Genomic DNA, 17,768 nt, shown 5'->3' with positions numbered 1-17,768 from the left:
GAGATAACTTTAGTGGCTTAGTGTGGACAGTGCAGTTGTTGGCGGTGGCTTAGTGTGGTTGGTGCAGTTGTGGGCAGTGGCTAAGTGCGGACAGTGCAGTTGTGGGTGGCAGCTTAGTGTGGACAGTGCAGTTGTGGGCGGTGGTTTAGTGTGGACAGTGCAGTTGTGGAGAGTGGCTTAGTGTGGACAGTGCAGTTGTGGGCGGTGGCTTAGTGTGGACAGTGCAGTTGTGGGCGGTGGCTTAGTGTGGACATTGCAGTTATGGGTGGAGGCTTAGTGTGGACATTGCAGGTGTGGGAAGTGGCTTAGTGTGGGTGGTGCAGTTGTGGGTGGAGGCTTAGTGTGGACAGTGCAGTTGTGGGCAGTGGCTTAGTGTGGGTGGTGCAGTTGTGGGCAGTGGTTAAGTGCGGACAGTGCAGTTGTGGGTGGCGGCTTAGTGTGGACAGTGCAGTTGTGGGCAGTGGCTTAGTGTGGACAGTGCAGTTGTGGGCCGTGGCTTAGTGTGGACAGTGCAGTTGTGAGCGGTGGCTTAGTGTGGACAGTGCAGTTGTTGGCGGTGGCTTAGTGTGGTTGGTGCATTTGTGGGCAGTGGCTTAGTGTGGACGGTGCAGTTGTAGGTGGCAGCTTAGTGTGGACAGTGCAGTTGTTGGCGGTGGCTTAGTGTGGTTGGTGCAGTTGTGGGAAGTGGCTTAGTGTGGACGGTGCAGTTGTAGGTGGCAGCTTAGTGTGGACAGTGCAGTTGTGGGCAGTGGCTTAGTGTGGACAGTGCAGTTGTGGGCGGTGGTTTAGTGTGGACAGTGCAGTTGTGGAGAGTGGCTTAGTGTGGACAGTGCAGTTGTGGGCGGTGGTTTAGTGTGGACAGTGCAGTTGTGGAGAGTGGCTTAGTGTGGACAGTGCAGTTGTGGGCGGTGGTTTAGTGTGGACAGTGCAGTTGTGGAGAGTGGCTTAGTGTGGACAGTGCAGTTGTGAGCGGTGGCTTAGTGTGGACAGTGCAGTTGTTGGCGGTGGCTTAGGCTCCAGTCCCTGCACACTGCAAATCCGTTTTCCGATTCCGATTCCGATTCCGTTTCCGATTTTCCTTGAATACATTCAACAGAAAAACGGATCAAAAAACGCAGCATGCAGTTAAGATTAAAAATCTGAATCGGAATCGGATGTAAAAACAGATTAAAAAGCGGAATCGGAATCTGAAATGCATGCAGTGTGCAAGAGGCCTTAGTGTGGTTGGTGCAGTTGTGGGCAGTGGCTTAGTGTGGACATTGCAGTTGTGGGCGGTGGTTTAGTGTGGACAGTGCAGTTGTGGAGAGTGGTTTAGTGTGGACAGTGCAGTTGTGGAGAGTGGCTTAGTGTGGACAGTGCAGTTGTGGGCGGTGGTTTAGTGTGGACAGTGCAGTTGTGGAGAGTGGCTTAGTGTGGACAGTGCAGTTGTGGGCGGTGGCTTAGTGTGGACATTGCAGTTATGGGTGGAGGCTTAGTGTGGACAGTGCAGTTGTGGGTGGAGGCTTAGTGTGGACAGTGCAGTTGTGGGCAGTGGCTTAGTGTGGGTGGTGCAGTTGTGGGCAGTGGTTAAGTGCGGACAGTGCAGTTGCGGGTGGCGGCTTAGTGTGGACAGTGCAGTTGTGGGCGGTGGTTTAGTGTGGACAGTGTAGTTGTGGGAAGTGGCTTAGTGTGGACGGTGCAGTTGTAGGTGGCAGCTTAGTGTGGACAGTGCAGTTGTGGAGAGTGGCTTAGTGTGGACAGTGCAGTTGTGGGCGGTGGTTTAGTGTGGACAGTGCAGTTGTGGAGAGTGGCTTAGTGTGGACAGTGCAGTTGTGGGCGGTGGCTTAGTGTGGACATTGCAGTTATGGGTGGAGGCTTAGTGTGGACAGTGCAGTTGTGGGTGGAGGCTTAGTGTGGACAGTGCAGTTGTGGGCAGTGGCTTAGTGTGGGTGGTGCAGTTGTGGGCAGTGGTTAAGTGCGGACAGTGCAGTTGTGGGTGGCGGCTTAGTGTGGACAGTGCAGTTGTGGGCGGTGGTTTAGTGTGGACAGTGTAGTTGTGGGAAGTGGCTTAGTGTGGACGGTGCAGTTGTAGGTGGCAGCTTAGTGTGGACAGTGCAGTTGTGGGCGGTGGTTTAGTGTGGACAGTGTAGTTGTGGAGAGTGGCTTAGTGTGGACAGTGCAGTTGTGGGAAGTGGCTTAGTGTGGACGGTGCAGTTGTAGGTGGCAGCTTAGTGTGGACAGTGCAGTTGTGGGTGGCTGCTTAGTGTGAACAGTACAGTTGTGGGCGGTGGTTTAGTGTGGACAGTGTAGTTGTGGAGAGTGGCTTAGTGTGGACAGTGCAGTTGTGGGAAGTGGCTTAGTGTGGACGGTGCAGTTGTAGGTGGCAGCTTAGTGTGGACAGTGCAGTTGTGGGTGGCTGCTTAGTGTGAACAGTACAGTTGTGGGCGGTGGCTTAGTGTGGACATTGCAGGTGTGGGTGGCAGCTTAGTGTTGACAGTGCAGTTGTGGGTGGCAGCTTAGGGTGAACAGTACAGTTGTGGGCAGTGGCTTAGTGTGGACATTGCAGGTGTGGGTGACAGCTTAGTGTGAACAGTGCAGTTGTGGGCAATGGCTTAGTGTGGACAGTGCAGTTGTGGGTGGTGGCTTAGTGTGGACAGTGCAGTTGTAGGTGGCAGCTTAGTGTGGACAGTGCAGTTGTGGGTGGTGGCTTAGTGTGGACAGTGCAGTTGTAGGTGGCAGCTTAGTGTGGACAGTGCAGTTGTAGGTGGCAGCTTAGTGTGGACAGTGCAGTTGTGGGCCGTGGCTTAGTGTGGACAGTGCAGTTGTGGGCCGTGGCTTAGTGTGGGCAGTGCAGTTGTGGGCCGTGGCTTAGTGTGGACAGTGCAGTTGTGGGCCGTGGCTTAGTGTGGACAGTGCAGTTGTGGGTGGTGGCTTAGTGTGGACAGTGCAGTTGTGGGTGGTGGCTCAGTCTGGATAATGCAGTTGTGGGAAGTGGTTTAGTGTGGACAGTGCAGTTGTGGTTGGCAGCTTAGTATGTACAGTGCAGTTGTGGGCAGTGGCTTAGTGTGGACAGTGCAGTTGTGGGTGGCAGCTTAGTGTGGACAGTGCAGTTGTGGGCAGTGGCTTAGTGTGGACAGTGCAGTTGTGGGTGGTGGCTCAGTGTGGGCGGCGCTTTTGTGCAGCAAGCGATTCTTTTGAGAATTGGGGAATTCCTGTTAGGGCTCTTTCACATCAGAGCTTGCGTTGGAGAACGCTCAAAGCATACGTTTTGTTGTATGCGTTTTGATATGCGTTGCACTGCAGTGAGTGTGCGTTTTTAATCCGTTTTCAATGCGTTACAGGACATAGGAAAACGCAGATAATTTTTTTTTCTTTTAGTTTTCAACTTTCTACATTGTTCCTCTGTTGCATTCTGGGACTGATTGCCTGCGTTAACGGATTAAAAACGCGCATAGTGTGCGTTTTACATTGACTAACATTGTAACGCATAAAGCTAGCGTTGGCCAAAAAACTGCGCCTGGGTGCAGTGGAACGCAACGCACAAAAAGGCTGCATTATATGTGAAAGCTAAAATGAAAGTCTATGGACTTTCATTTCACCTTGGGTAACGCAAACTTTATCCTTTGCGTTGAAACGCAGAAAATCTGCCCTAATGTGAAAGAGCCCTTAGTAAAAGAATGCATCATTAGCTGTGAAGGAGTCCTGATCTCTGTGGGTGACAGTTATTTTGCGTGTGTGTGCAACTTTTATCTGCAAATAACCGATCGATGTACTGTGGCAGGACCATGAAAACCTTGCGGAACTTTCTTGGCAGGGAAAGATTGGGCAGAAGAGCCAACGCACGCATGTGCACTTCAATTTGTCTCCCTCCTCTGACTGATTAATGAACAGGAAGTCGATTGCAACAGCTAGTTGTGTGAAAGGTTGTCTGGCCTAACACAGGCATCTGGGCCAGGAAGAGGGCCCGTCCCTGTGATTGTTCCACGGGACGATGTATAGATTGATCTGCTCTATTCTTTATTATAGTTGTCAACAGATTCAAAGTACAGTTTTGTCAATGATAAACTCGGCTTAGTTCTGGCCGCCGGCTGTACTGAGAGCCACACTGTGCTTTGTGGACCAGAGGAACTGCTCGATAAGATTCCCTGATAAGCTGGACTCCTGACAACCAATCAAAAGTCAAACAATTCAAAAAATCTAGTCTAGAGAGGTTGGAGGTGAACCAAGTGACATGATCGTCAAAAAATGGTGTTTCACGGGAACGTAGGTCACTAGTACCTCCCTCCTCTAGAAATCAGCCAGATAAATAATTCTATGAAAAGCGCTAAACACACTTTTTTTTATTGTTTTCAATAACTTGGCTAGTTTGCTGAAACACTTTGTAATACCTCCCAACTTTTTGAGTTAAAGAGAACCCGAGGTGTGTTTAAAGAATGTTATCTGCATACAGAGGCTGGATCTGCCTATACAGCCCAGCCTCTGTTGCTATCCCAAACCCCCCTAAGGTCCCCCTGCACTCTGCAATCCTCCATAAATCACAGCCGTGCTGTGAGGCTGTGTTTACATTTGTAGTGTCAGTCTCGGCTGCTCCCCCGCCTCCTGCATAGCTCCGGCCCCTGCCCCCATCCCTTCCCTCCAATCAGCAGGTAAGGAAGGGATGCAGGCGGGGACTGGAGTTCTGCAGGAGGCGGGGAGAGCAGCAGACTGACACTATAGAGATAAACACAGCCAGCTCTGACAAGCTGTTTGTCAGCAGCGGTGGCTGTGATTTATGAGGGATTGCAGAGTGCAGGGGGACTTTAGGGGGGTTTGGGATAGCAACAGAGGCTGGGCTGGATCCAGCCTCTGTATGCAGATAACATTCTTCAAACCCACCTCGGGTTCTCTTTAAAGTTAAGCCACACCCCTGCCACACGATTGATCACACCCCTGTCACAACCCTAGTCACGCATACCATAAAGATTTCATAAGAAAAATATGTTGTTTTATAATTCAAACCACACTGGTCCTTTCTATCATGGTTCATTTTCCTTCATATTAACATTTTAAAATTAGTAATGTATCAATTTAAAGGATGGGAATAAAGTTTAGAGTCAATCAAACACATTTTCTAGTAGATAAATATATATACTTACATAGAAAAAGGGACAAAGTCCTGAAAGAGGGACAAATGAGGGTGACAGAGGGGCAGGGCTCCCAAAGAGGGACTGTCCCTCCAAAAGAGGGACAGTCGGAAGCTATGATTTGTTTTTGATGCTTTTCATAAACTTATTTTGCTGATTTGGCTGCTTGATTTGTACAGGAGATCAGCACTAATGACTTGCACTCCTGTTCAACACTATTTTTCACATTTTATATCACTCGGGGCGCCTCAAACCTCCCTAGACTTATTTGGTTCAAGTTTCACTGGATCAACAATTGTTTTTCGGCCTGTGGCCACAATCCGAAATTATTATTTTTTAGGAGAGCGACCCAAGAAGAATTGCAGACTATTGAAATCAATAGGCTGCATATGAAACTGCGTGCGGGCAAAAAAAATTGCGTTAGCATTTTTATGCAGGCCACATTCAAATCCGTATAGCCGTGCATGGCATGGCTATAGCGATTCTGCTGCGGCTTCATATGCAGCAGGGGTGACGCGCACAATTCATAAACGGGCGCGGCACAAAGTGGAAATAGACCGTAAGGCCTGGAACCCACTGAAAACCGCAAACGCAAAACGCAACCGCTAGCGTTTTGTCTGAGCGGTTTGCAAGCGGATTCATGCGCGTTTTTGGTCGTGTTTTGCAACATTGTATTTTTTTCCCCAGCGGGTGCCTAGCGTTTTGCGTTTTGCGTTTTTATCCTGATTGGTCCTGTGAATTATTTTTCATTTTGTTACAGTGTGCTGAACCGCAAAACGCTAGCAAAACCGCTCAGTTTAGGTTTTGCTGAGCGTTTCTGCTAGCGTTTCAATACTTTACATTGAAGCGCTAACGCTCCCAAAATGCTGCAGGTCCTGCGTTTGCGTTTCTGGGAAACGCAAACGCTCCTGTGGAAGTTGCCCCATCCATTAACATTAGCCCAGCGTTTTGGCAAACTGCTAGCGTATCGCAGTGCTGCCAAAACGCTGCCAAAAGCGCTCCTGTGGGTTCCAGCCCTTAGGGTTGTTTTAAGCTGGCCACTAACGGTCCAATTTCTAGCGAAAAATCGTTCGAGCGATCAGAAATTCTGATCGGACGAAAAATCGTTCACTACACCATCAACTAACCAATCATTGCTTCCTATCTATCACGACCACCAAGAAAATCCAAATTTTCGTTCGGCGAAAATTCATTCGGGCGACATTTTTTTTCACTCGTTCATAATCCATTGTGTCCACCAATGGAGATTATTTACAACCAATCCGATCAGAATTTCTGATCGCTCGAACGATTTTCGCTAGAAATTGGACCGTTAGTGGCCAGCTTTACACTGGGGGTGCTTGTGCTGCAGTAAGCTCCAGCGCATTCACACTGCAGCACTGCGATTACAAAAGCGTTGCATGTAGCATTTTGTGAACTATCATGCTCAGGGGTGTAACTAGAAATCACTGGCCTCCCCTGCGAAAATTTGGATGCACCCAACCCGCTTAGGGACGTTTTGGGGGGCCGGAGGGGTTGCAGCATGAGGGTAGAGCTTGGCCACACATCAGCGAGGAGGGGGGACAGTCCCTTACCTCGGGCTCTCCCCTCAGCGCTCCCCTCCAGCATCTATCAGTGGCAGCAGAGCGGGCAGGAAAACATACCTCCATCCACTGTGGTGGTACGATTTCTAAGTGCCTCATGCTACTTCCTGTTTGAACAGGAAGTAGCGTCAGACACTTAGCGAGAGGAACCTCCGGCGGTGGACCACATGAAAGTATTTGTGTTTTTACCGAGCTACTGTTTTTTGTCCCCTATTCTATTTCCTGATGAAGCGGGCTGTGCCTGCGAAACGCGTTGCATTTCTTGGGGAACTCTTAATAAATTAAATTGTTTGATTCAGACAGTTGTTCGTGTCTGCTTTCCGGAGGTAAGTCCACCACTGCCTACCTAGCAATTTTAAAGTTTTTATCACTTTTTATCCTGTTGGCTCCTCTGTTCTCTAGTCTAGCAAGTTCACAGTGGTGAGTTGCAGTGCAGTGTAACGCAGCTTACCACACTGCAATGCACTACCTACTTCACAGTGCGGTGGGAGCGGTGCAGTATAACTTGTATAACATCATGCAGTGCGTTACCGCCAAATGTGGGCATTAACAGTAAAAGTAAAGCATACATTTCATTGACTGTATGCTTCACTGTAACTGACGCAATGCGAGCATAATGTGCGGGGGAAAGCTGTCCCAATCCGTTGCGTTCCTGGTGAAGCAGGGATCGCAATTGCCACTGTGAACGTAGCCTAATACTTTTAACCATAGCCGCTGAACAAGCATGCATATAAGGAGCTCTGATTGCAGTGAGACTAGATTAACTGCATGCTTGTTTCAGGTGTGTGATTCAGACACTACTGCAGCCAAAAAGATCAGCAGGATAGCCAGACAATTAGTATTGTTTAAAAGGGAATAAATATGTGATCCTTCCTATCCCTCTTAGTTCAGGTGTCCTTTAAGGGAAATGTTTGTGTTTTTAGCATATTTATGCATGGTGTTCAGCACTGCAAAATAGATACAAACATATGAAATATTACAAACCGCTTCCCCTTTTTTGGGATCTGGGAAAAATTTGTGAGCAGAAAAAAATGTCAAGCAGCACGGTGGCCTAGTGGATAGCACACTCACCTTGCAGCGCTGGGTCCATGGTTTGAACCCCAGCCAGGGCACTACCTGCACGGAGCTTGTATGTTATCCCTGTATCTGTGTGGGTTTCCCCCAGGCACTCCACTTGGTTTCCTCCTGCACTGCAAAATCATTGAAATAAGTTAATTGGCTTCCCCCTAAATTTGCACTAGACTACGATACATACACTACATGACACATAGACAAATGGCTATGGTAGGGACAGAATTGTGAGTCCCTCTGAGGGACAGTTAGTGACAAGACCATATATTCTGTACAGCGCTGTGCAAGATGTTGGCGCTATATAAATTCTAACTACCGGTAATTATAATGTCAATATACTGTTAGGCCTAGTGCACACCAGAGCGGTTCGGCTGCGTTTTGCGATCCGCTTGCGGCTGTGGATACGCTTGGGTAATGTATTTCAATGGGGTGGTGCACACCAGAGCGGGAGGCGTTTTGCAGAAACGCATACTCCCGGGCTGCTGCAGATTTTGGATTGCGGAGGCGTTTCTGTCTCAATGTTAAGTATAGGAAAAACGCAAACCGCTCTGAAAAACGCCAGTTCAGAGCGGTTTTGCCGGCGTTTTTGTTACAGAAGCTGTTCAGTAACAGCTTTACTGTAACAATATATTAAATCTACTACACCAAAAACGCTACACAAAACCGCAAAACGCTAGCTAAAACGCTACAGAAAAAGAAGAAAAAGCGTTTCAAAATCTGCTAGCATTTTGCGGATCTGCTAGCAGGTTTTGGTGTGCACCGGGCCTTACATTAAACATTTCAGGAGTGAAGCCCTCAGTCTTCCTGACTGACTGGCAGAGATAGTCGATGAGATGCAAATAATTCTAGGTTGATGCAAATTAAATGTAAATTCATGCATCTTGAAAATAGACCAGTGAAATAAAGCAGTTTATTAACAGGGCCAGTGCTAGACTTTTCCGCCTGAGGCAAACTTGTGAGGATGTGCCCCCCCCCCCCACCCGATTTGGAATGATCGCACAGCAACCGACAATTTGCACCGCACATTATAGCTGCGGTGAGTCCTCCAAAAAAACACCCTCAGTATAGGGTAGGTAGGCTATAGGTAGGTAGCCAGTTATAGGTGCCCCCAGTGTTGGTAGCTAGGTACAGTTGCCCCCAGTATAGGTTGGCCAGGCACTCTCTTCACTTCCTGTTTCTGCCTGGTGCTGTCCCCAGACTTCTGCCGCCTGAGGAAGTTGCCTCGCTTGGCATCATGGGCGGACCGGGCCTGCATGTTAAGAGTCCCAATTAATTTCCCTTCTGATACAGGGGTTCAACTTTCAGATCAGATGCTGTTGTGGCCACACTTGTTATATGACTCTGAGGGAGCGATGGGGAAAGGGGTGTGAACAATGGGAACCAGATCTATGTTTTACTGGGGTCCCCCGTTATATATATTTATACCTGTGTTCTTACTGATTCTGCTGTTATTTCCCCTCTTCTCGAGTCCAATCAGCATCCCTGGGACTCCTGAAAACTCCCTGGCAGCGCCACATTATTGCTGTCACATACCATTCCTGCTCTCTGTCGGTGTACCACAAGGCTCTGTTCTTGGACCGATTCTCCATCTGTACTCATGGCCTGGGACAATTAATATGCTCTTTTAGTTTACAGTATCACCTTCACACTGATGACACCCAAATCTCTTAGCCCGTGACCTCTCTACACTACTATCTCTTGTCCCTGACTGTCTGTCTGCTGTTTCTGCATTCAAGTCATCCCATTTCCTCAGACTTAAAATGTGTAAAATGGAGATGGTAATATTTCTTCTTGCTTTCTCTGCGCCCCCACCATAGTTCACATTAATGTAGAAAACACACCAATAACCTCAACCCCTAAAGTTCACTGTCTTGGGGTAACTCTGGACTCTGAACTCTCATTTAAAGTACGTATTAACACATTAATTACCTCATGGTACTTCCATCTAAAAAAAAATTAATTCTTCACACAAGAGGCTACTAAAATGCTTGACATGCACTAATAATTTCCTTGACTACTGTACAACCCTACTCTGCGGCCTACACCCCCCCCCCCCCCCAACGAAAAGAACGGCCAAAAACCCAAATAAAAAGGCACTTCACCAGTTCGTACTGTACTCGTCTGCTTATCTCATCCACCACTCCTCCCGCTCCCTTAAAGGGACACTTAAGTCAAACAAAAAAAAATGAGTTTTACTCACCTATAGCTTCCAATAGCCCCCTGCAGCTGTCCGGTGCCCTCGCTGTCTCCCTCCGATCCTCCTGGCCCCGCCAGCAGCCACTTCCTGTTTCGGTGACAGGAGCTGACAGGCTGGGGACGCGAGTGATTCTTCGCGGTTCCAGACACATTAGCACCCTCTATGCTGCTATATGGTATATGATATATGCTATAGCAGCATAGATGGAGTTATTGTGGCCAGGAACGCGAAGAATCACTCGCGTCCCCAGCCTGTCAGCTCCTGTCACCGAAACAGGAAGTGGCTGCCGGCGGGGCCAGGGGGATCGGAGGGAGATGGCGAGGGCACCGGACAGCTGCAGGGGGCTATTGGAAGCCATAGGTGAGTAAAACTCTTTTTTTGTTTGACTTAAGTGTCCCTTTAAAGCCGCCCCTCTCTGCCAATCCCTCAGTTGGCTGCCAATCACTCAAAGGAACCAGCTGAAACTCCTAACACTAATACAAAGCTCTACATAAGCTATCCCCTCCATAGATTTCTTCATTAATCTCCAGATACAGAAGAGTGCTCGGTGTCCGGAACCAGCAGATACATGTGCTTGCTGGTTGCTTGAGTAACCAGCCTAAAAGGCACAACCCTCCCCCCCCCCCCCCCCCCCCAAATACTAACTGAGCCTCCAGCGACGTCTTGCAGCCTTCCTCTTCCGTCTTGCAGCCTTTCCGGCTTCCACCGTCCGTGCACGAAAGCAGGCGTGCCACCTGAAGCCGTTAGGAGCCCACTAGGAGCAGGAGGAAGGCTGCATGACGTCGCTGGAGGCTTGGCAAGTAGCAAAAGGCTGCAAACACCCCAAAAACAAAGTCCCGGTTATCCCACAGGCATGGCGGTTAGTTGAGACTTCCGGATGCCTGAGTTCTGGATAACGAGGATTTTGCTGTACCATCCCTCCCGGAAACTTTACTCGGTACTTATCCGTTAGCCGGGCGCATCCGACAGGTGGCGACAAAACTCCACCAGAGTTACATCTTTCCCTACTATCCATGTCGGCCTGGAGGGGGAATAGTAATTAGCGCCACCTGCCAGATGCGCCCGGCTAACGGATAAGTACCCTTTACTCCTCTTGTCGTCCTGCTTGGTCACCTCTTCTTACTCTTGCATCCAGGACTTCTCATGAATGTCACCTCTCCTTTGGAAGTCTCTTAACAGACTGCAGGAGTACTGTGGCATCAGTGGATCAGTCCTCCAGTGGTTCAGATCATTCCTGACTGACAGAACACAGAGAGTATCCCTAGGACCTATAATGTCCAAACCTGCACCTCTACAATTCGGAGTGCCACAAGGATCAATCCTATCCCCTCTGCTGTTTGCAATCTACATGTTGCCACTCGGTACACTTATCCAACGACATGGCCTGACGTACCACTGCTACGCCGATGACACACAGCTATACCTGTCCTTCAAACCTGGTGGAACAGACCCTACCCCAAAAATAAACTCTTGCTTAGCTGAGCTTCAGGCATGGATGAATGATAACTGGTTGAAACTGAATGCTGACAAAACTGAGGTCCTGTTTGTCCAAAGCCAGTGCTCGCCATCAAAACAGCTCTATCCTAAAGCAACACCAATCAGGATTGGGAATTCAGACATAAACAGCTCCAACCTTGTGCGCAGCCTTGGCGTACTAATCGATGGGGAATTGAGTTTCAGAAACCAAATTTCATCTGTAGTTAAATCTTCCTTCTTTCATCTGAAGAACATTGCAAAGATTAAACATCTGATTCCCCCAGAGGATCTTCCAACCCTAGTCCACGCCTTCATCACATCACGGCTAGACTACTGCAATGCCCTTTATGCTGGCCTCCCCAAAAAAGACTTGCGTCGCCTGCAATTAGTGCAGAATGCTGCTGCCAGATTGCTAACAAACCAGCCTCGCCACTGTCACATTACACCGATCCTTCGTTCACTGCACTGGCTACCAGTAGAATGGAGAATACTCTTCAAGATTGGACTGCTGACATTCAAATCCCTGCACAATCTGGGCCCTGGATACATGAAGGACTTGCTGAAGCTGCACCACACCTCTCACAACCTCAGATCAGCAAGTTCTATAAACTTGGTCACTCCCAGAGTGCACCTCAAAAAATCTGGAGACAGAGCCTTCTGTCATGCTGCCCCTACTCTTTGGAACTCCCTACCACACCCAGTAAAGACAGCACCATCCCTGGAGCTATTCAAATCCAGACTGAAAGCCACCTGTTTAGCCTGGCATTTCCAGATTTATAAAATTCTTCCCCTGTACCACGATGGTCGGAGCCATGCTTATGCGCTTTGAGTCCCACGGGAGAAAAGCGCTTTACAAATGTTATTTGTTGTTGTTGTTGTTGTCTTCTACAGCCTGTCCTTCATGCATTTGTGTCGTTGACCTTGTTGATACACTTGGACTGTTGGGGACAAGTCATCAGACCTTTGGTAGCCTTGTTTGTTTCATGGCTAGAAAATGTCATCTAAAGGTGCGTACACAATTTTGATGGATGACACTCATTGGGGATCGGAAACCTGGACCCCTTGGGAGACATCGCTGGGCCGGGCTGCACAGATGTGAGTCAGCTGTGTAGCTGACGATGCGCTGTGTTGCTCTGTGGGGAGGCGGAGAGACGAGGAGCAGTGTAGACAATAGGATCATCCGTCGCGGCCCGGGGGGGTGGGGGAGTGAGTTGATCCGCTTGGGATGGGGGTCGCTGTACACATGCTTGATTATCGGTCCGACTCAGCCGTCTTTAGTCAAATGTGTGTACGAACTTATAGAGGTGGGGCCAACTACAAATTGCAAAACACAGTCGCTAAGCGCTTTTGTAGCAATTTTAGCATCGTTTCCTGGAACAATTTCTGGTGCTTTTGAATTTAATGCTAGTGACTTGTACACCGATTGCGATTTCCAGTAGGCATCAGGCTGTGAACACACTAGGCAGCATAATAATAATAATAATCTGAACATTTGTATAGCGCTTTTCTCCTGTCGGACTCAAAGCGCTCAAGAGCTGCAGCCACTGGGACGCGCTCAAGAGGCCACCCTGCAGTGTTAGGGAGTCTTGCCTTGAACTCCTTACTGAATAGATACTTGACCTAGCCAGGAATTCAAAGGCAGAGCCCTTAACCAGTACACTATCCAGCCACCAGTATAGGAAAGATAATGTTTTGCTGCATATGCATTTGTGCATTTTTAGTGCGTTTTCGTTTCGCTACCGCACATGCGTTTTTGTTTTTAATGCAAATCACTAGGAAGTCAACAGGAAGCGGAAGTCCATCATCAAACTTGGTTTTCTTTAAAAAATGCTTAAAAACGCAATACCTCTGCGTCACCATTGACTTTCATTATGTGCGTTTTGGAAAAATATGCAGCAAGAGCAGCGTTTTTTAAAAATGCACATTGCCTAATGCAAATGTATGTTTTTTTATGCGGCCTATTGACTTGCATCAGTGTTCTCCCCAGGCTCTTTTAGCCGGGTGCTCCACCCGGCTAGATTTGGTGACCACCCGGCTGTCATCGGCTCACCTCCTCACCTCCTCCTATGCTGTAAGCACAGTTGCCCTGCATTTTCAACTCTCTCCACCCGGCTACTTTTTCATGCCACCCGGCTACTATTTCATGCCACCCGGCTGGAAAAAAATTCTGGGGAGAACACTGTGCATTATGTGCGTTTTTTGCAACGCTAGCGTTTCTGCCTAGTGTGTTCCTACCTTCAATGTGAAAGACTGGGATTACACTTGTGAGATTTCCGCAGAAGAATTTTCACATTTAGCGTGCGGTTTAACACGAGCGTTACTCACTATCGACTGCTGGCAGTCTTCAGTAATCGCACTCGATGTACGATTTTATGCTGCAGGGAGTTTTTGAATCAGGCCTCTTTCACATTAGACAACGCGTGCAGGAGGCGGTTCCTGCACGCGTTGAATAGGCTGTGGCGTGTCGTCGGGAATCTGCGGTGCGACGCTAAGTAGCGGCGGTAATAATTAATTAACCCAATGGGAAAACGCTGATTCCCGACGACAAAATGCTCCCGGGTGCGTCGTACCGCAACGCATCGAAACGTAAAAAGGTAAACTGAAAGTCTATGGACTTTCCTTTTACCTTGATTAACGCAAAGTATAGATTTTGCGTTAAACCGCTGAAAAAGGGCTCTGGTGTGAAAGAGCCCTCATGCAATAAAAATCGCTGCGTTCCCAGCGGACGCGTGCGTCTCCATAGCGAAGCATGCGATTTTTAACAAGTGTGGTCCCTGCCTTTAGTTTGTGCTAATGAGTCCCAAAAGTTTCCCAGCAATGCAGAACTTGGCTGAACTCCAGCAGGTCTGACCATGTGCGTCCTTCTCTATGGCAAGACCCCCCCAGCTCCCACCCAATCTCTTCAGGATTGGCTACTCAGCACTATAGCAACAAGAGGAGGCTCCCAGCCAGACCCCCCTGAGGGGAGGAGCGAAGACCAACAGATAGCGCCTGGCCAGTGGCCACGCCCACCCTCCTCACGTGACTGTCTTCATCTGGAGATTTTACACTACTAGGGGAAAAATAAGCAAGCGTTTACTCGCTGAAGAGAAAGAGAACAAAGCGGCAAAACCAAGCTCACCTACAACGTCATTTCAGTCGTTGTTAATAAAGTTGGTCGTTGAAAAAAAAAAACGGTCTCAGCGCGCAGAAGACTACAAGTCCCGGCATCCTCCGCGCCGCTATTTCCTCAGAGACTGGCCAATCCCACCGAGGAGGAGAGATTAACAAAAGCAAAAATTGTCAGTGACGTGCTAAGAGGCGAAGAGGAGAGCGGAGACGCGATCCACAGGAGAAGAAAGCTCAGCATCGGGGTGTTCTCTTGGTTAGTTGGGGGGCTCTGACCTGACGGCTGGAGATGGGCTGTGATTGAAGGGCAGCGTGGCTTGGTTGAATGAACCCAGGCTGGGCAGCTGACCTCCCCCCAGGATTGCCCCACCGACAGGGCTGCACCCCAGAACTCCAGGAGGGATCGCCTGCCTGAGATCCAGCTTCACTGGATCCCCTCATCAGATCACCCCCTCTACAGGATCTGCCAGCACTTCCCCTGCTCCCACCCCCTACTCAGGACTCTTCCAAGGGGGGAGCTGCACCCCAAGACTCGACGAGGGGGTCGCCTGACTGCCATCCGACTTCACTGGATCCCCACCAGATCACCCCCTCCCCCTCTACAGGATCCAGCACTACTACTACTGTTAGGCTGCCCTCCCTGCCTCCTGCTCCCCACCCCCACTCGAGGCTATCTTCCAGGAGGAGGATTCCACCCCTGACTGCCATCATCCACCCCTGACTGGATCCCCTTTAGATCACCCCCATACCTCTACTGGATTCACAACTACTACTCCAGGGCTGCCTCCCCACCCTCACACAGGGCTCTCTGCCAAGAGGATCCCACCCCTGACCGCCATCCACCTTCACTGGAACCCCACCAGATCCCCCTTTCCCCTCCAGGGGTTATACCACTACTACTCCTTGGCTGCCTCCTGCTCCCAACCACCCCCCACTCAGGACTATCTCTCTGCCAGGAGGGCTGCACCCCCAACACAAGAGGAGGAACCGACTGATTGCCATCCACCTTCACTGGATCCTCATCAGATCACTCATTCCCCTCCCCTGTACAGGATACAGCACTACTACTCCTAGGCTGTGTCCTGATCCCTACTGCAGTTGTGGACTCTCTCTCTTCCAGGGGGATTGAACCCCAAGACTCCAGGGATCTGCTTACACACTTCCATTCGGAGGATAAAGCACCACTAATACTGGGAAGCCCTCCCTGCCTCTTGCCCCCACCCTTACTCAGGAGGACTGCACCCCAAGATTCGAGAAGGGATAGCCTGGATGCGATCCACCTTCGCTTGGACCTCAGATCAGTTATCCCCCACCTCTCATGGACTGTCCCAACCCCCAACACCACTCAGGAACCCCTTCTGAAAGGATCGCACAGCTAAACTGGAAGTATCCCCCTACAGCCTTCCACTTTGACTGGTTCACCTCCCTCAGGGCTGCCGCTCCCTGCCTCCCCCACCCCCACTCAGGGCACCCCTGCTAGGAAGACTGCCTTTCCTCTATTTCCAGAAGTGATCGCCCCACTGCCATCCACCTTCATCGGATCACTCAAACCCCCCCTCGCTCCAGGATCATCTCCTCCCTTCCTTCTGGGCTGTTTTATGCCCTCCGCTCAGGTCCTTTAGAAGAGCTTTGGATCCGGACCCCCCCCAGAAGTGGTCCCCCAGTTTTCCTCTGGGGTTGTCTCCACATTCCCCACTTCCAGTCAACAAGAAGATTCCCCACCTCCCCCTGATCACTGATCCCTCAAGCGTGTCTCCCTACCCCCCACCTACACTCATGGATACTGCATCTACTTCAACTTTTGATTCCGAGGTAAGTTGATTTTATATTTTATCTGCATGTTCCCCCTTCCCCTATTTATGTGCACCCCCTCCTATTTGAGTATGCTCCCCCTGATGGTTAGTGATAAACCCCCATTACTGGGCTGACTGACCCCTCTCTCATTACAACTTGCGCCATCTTGTCTTTGCACACACACAAAAAGTATATCTGAGCCCCCTGTAGGCAGGTAGTTGTGCCCCCCACTTCTGTGCCACCCCGAGCCCCACTGGCAGTGGTTAGAAGGGGATTCGTTTTATTGTCTGATTGTCCCAATGTCAGGTGTGATCGTGTAACGATCACCATCTTGGATCCTGCACACTCAGAACTCAGACGGCACCTGGCTAATCTATTTTTTGCCTGCTGGCTTTCTAAAGACAATGCCCCCACCTCCCCATTTTTCAGTTTTTTTCATCGATTGCAAATCATTAACTTGGTATGTTAGATTCTTGGGGGAGGTGAGCTTGTATTAGTGCCCAGGCATGCCAGCCCCCAATACTTCCAGTTGTGCGATGCGTAATCCACCATGTATTGGGGTTCCCCTCAATGACTACTTCAGTTTAATCCCTATTTCGGCAAAATACATCTTATAACAGCTGCCAGCGATTTAATTGCCCTTGAAAACAATCATGACATCTACTGGTCGATCCTGCTCAGAATGCTGCGATTATGTGGGTGCTGTAGAGGGGGGCTGATTGTGAAGACTCCCTCTCCCCACCACCCCCATAGCCTGCTGACCACCCTAGAGATAAAGATCGGATTCGGATGTCACTCCTGTGTGCTTCAGTTCGACGTTTATTGGTGTGATCGTCAACATCTTGCACTAGATCTGCCCCCCAAGAGATGTGCCTAGCTTATGGAGGAAGGCTGGCGGAGGAGAGGGGGGCGATAGCTACACCCACTCCCTCCAGTATTTGCTAATAGGTTTGGCTTTGTTTGTGGTCTAGCAAGTGGGTAATGCATACTAGGTGGATAAACGGGTGGCAGGTCACATATGGGTGCTTATCTTGGTTAGGTGGGGGCACACATCCTGAATGTGAACACAGGATGGGGGTGAGGACACATCCTGGGTGCCGAGTAGATGGATGGGGGGGAGGGAGAGAGTCACAAGTGTTATCAGGGGTCCTATCTGCCTTGCTCTGTTTCCCCATGGGCTAGCGACGAGGGAGGGGGTTGGAAGCACGTCTGGGATGGTCATTCTGAATTGATATGATTTTTGGGGTGAGGGGTGTCAATATGGCTCACTCTCGGGGTGTCTTCTGGTGCTCTATAACCCACTAGATTATGATTGTAAGTGGAAAGGGATGTACATGCTTGGGGGTACCCCTCTGACCGTGGATCAGGATTATGGTGGCAGATGTGTTTTAGGGGTGACTGTCCTGCACAATCCTCTCTTGATCTAAAAATGGGTCT

At 49.5% G+C, this 17,768-nt stretch overlaps 2 protein-coding genes across 9 annotated transcripts in view; one reads left to right on the top strand and one right to left on the bottom strand.

Annotated features, from left to right (window-relative positions):
* Positions 1 to 14,589, bottom strand: part of KLHL21 (kelch like family member 21) — a 128,753-nt gene extending 114,164 nt beyond the window's left edge. For 2 of the 8 annotated variants that reach the window (XR_011021915.1, XM_068238953.1), the window contains exons 1-2: positions 11,067 to 11,127; positions 7,757 to 7,875 (exon numbers count right to left, since the gene is read on the bottom strand). The gene's annotated coding sequence lies outside the window, so the exon portion shown is untranslated. Of the gene's footprint in view, positions 1 to 7,756; positions 7,876 to 9,181; positions 9,560 to 11,066; positions 11,128 to 13,664; positions 13,995 to 14,207; positions 14,393 to 14,550 lie in introns of those variants that run through there. The other 6 variants (XM_068238949.1, XM_068238947.1, XM_068238946.1 and 3 more) reach the window with 6 other exon arrangements.
* PHF13 (PHD finger protein 13) overlaps positions 14,515 to 17,768 on the top strand; it is a 30,084-nt gene continuing 26,830 nt past the window's right edge. Inside the window, exon 1 of the mRNA XM_068238961.1 lies at positions 14,515 to 16,349. Within this exon, the coding sequence (XP_068095062.1) occupies positions 16,314 to 16,349 (36 nt within the window). The 5' untranslated portion in view covers positions 14,515 to 16,313. The remainder of the gene's footprint in view (positions 16,350 to 17,768) is intronic.

Source organism: Hyperolius riggenbachi, chromosome 6, assembly GCF_040937935.1.
Source record: "Hyperolius riggenbachi isolate aHypRig1 chromosome 6, aHypRig1.pri, whole genome shotgun sequence".
In the NCBI taxonomy this organism is placed as follows: Eukaryota; Metazoa; Chordata; class Amphibia; order Anura; family Hyperoliidae; genus Hyperolius; species Hyperolius riggenbachi.
Note: the sequence above shows the minus strand (reverse complement) of the source record. Positions and strands in the feature narration are given on the sequence as shown.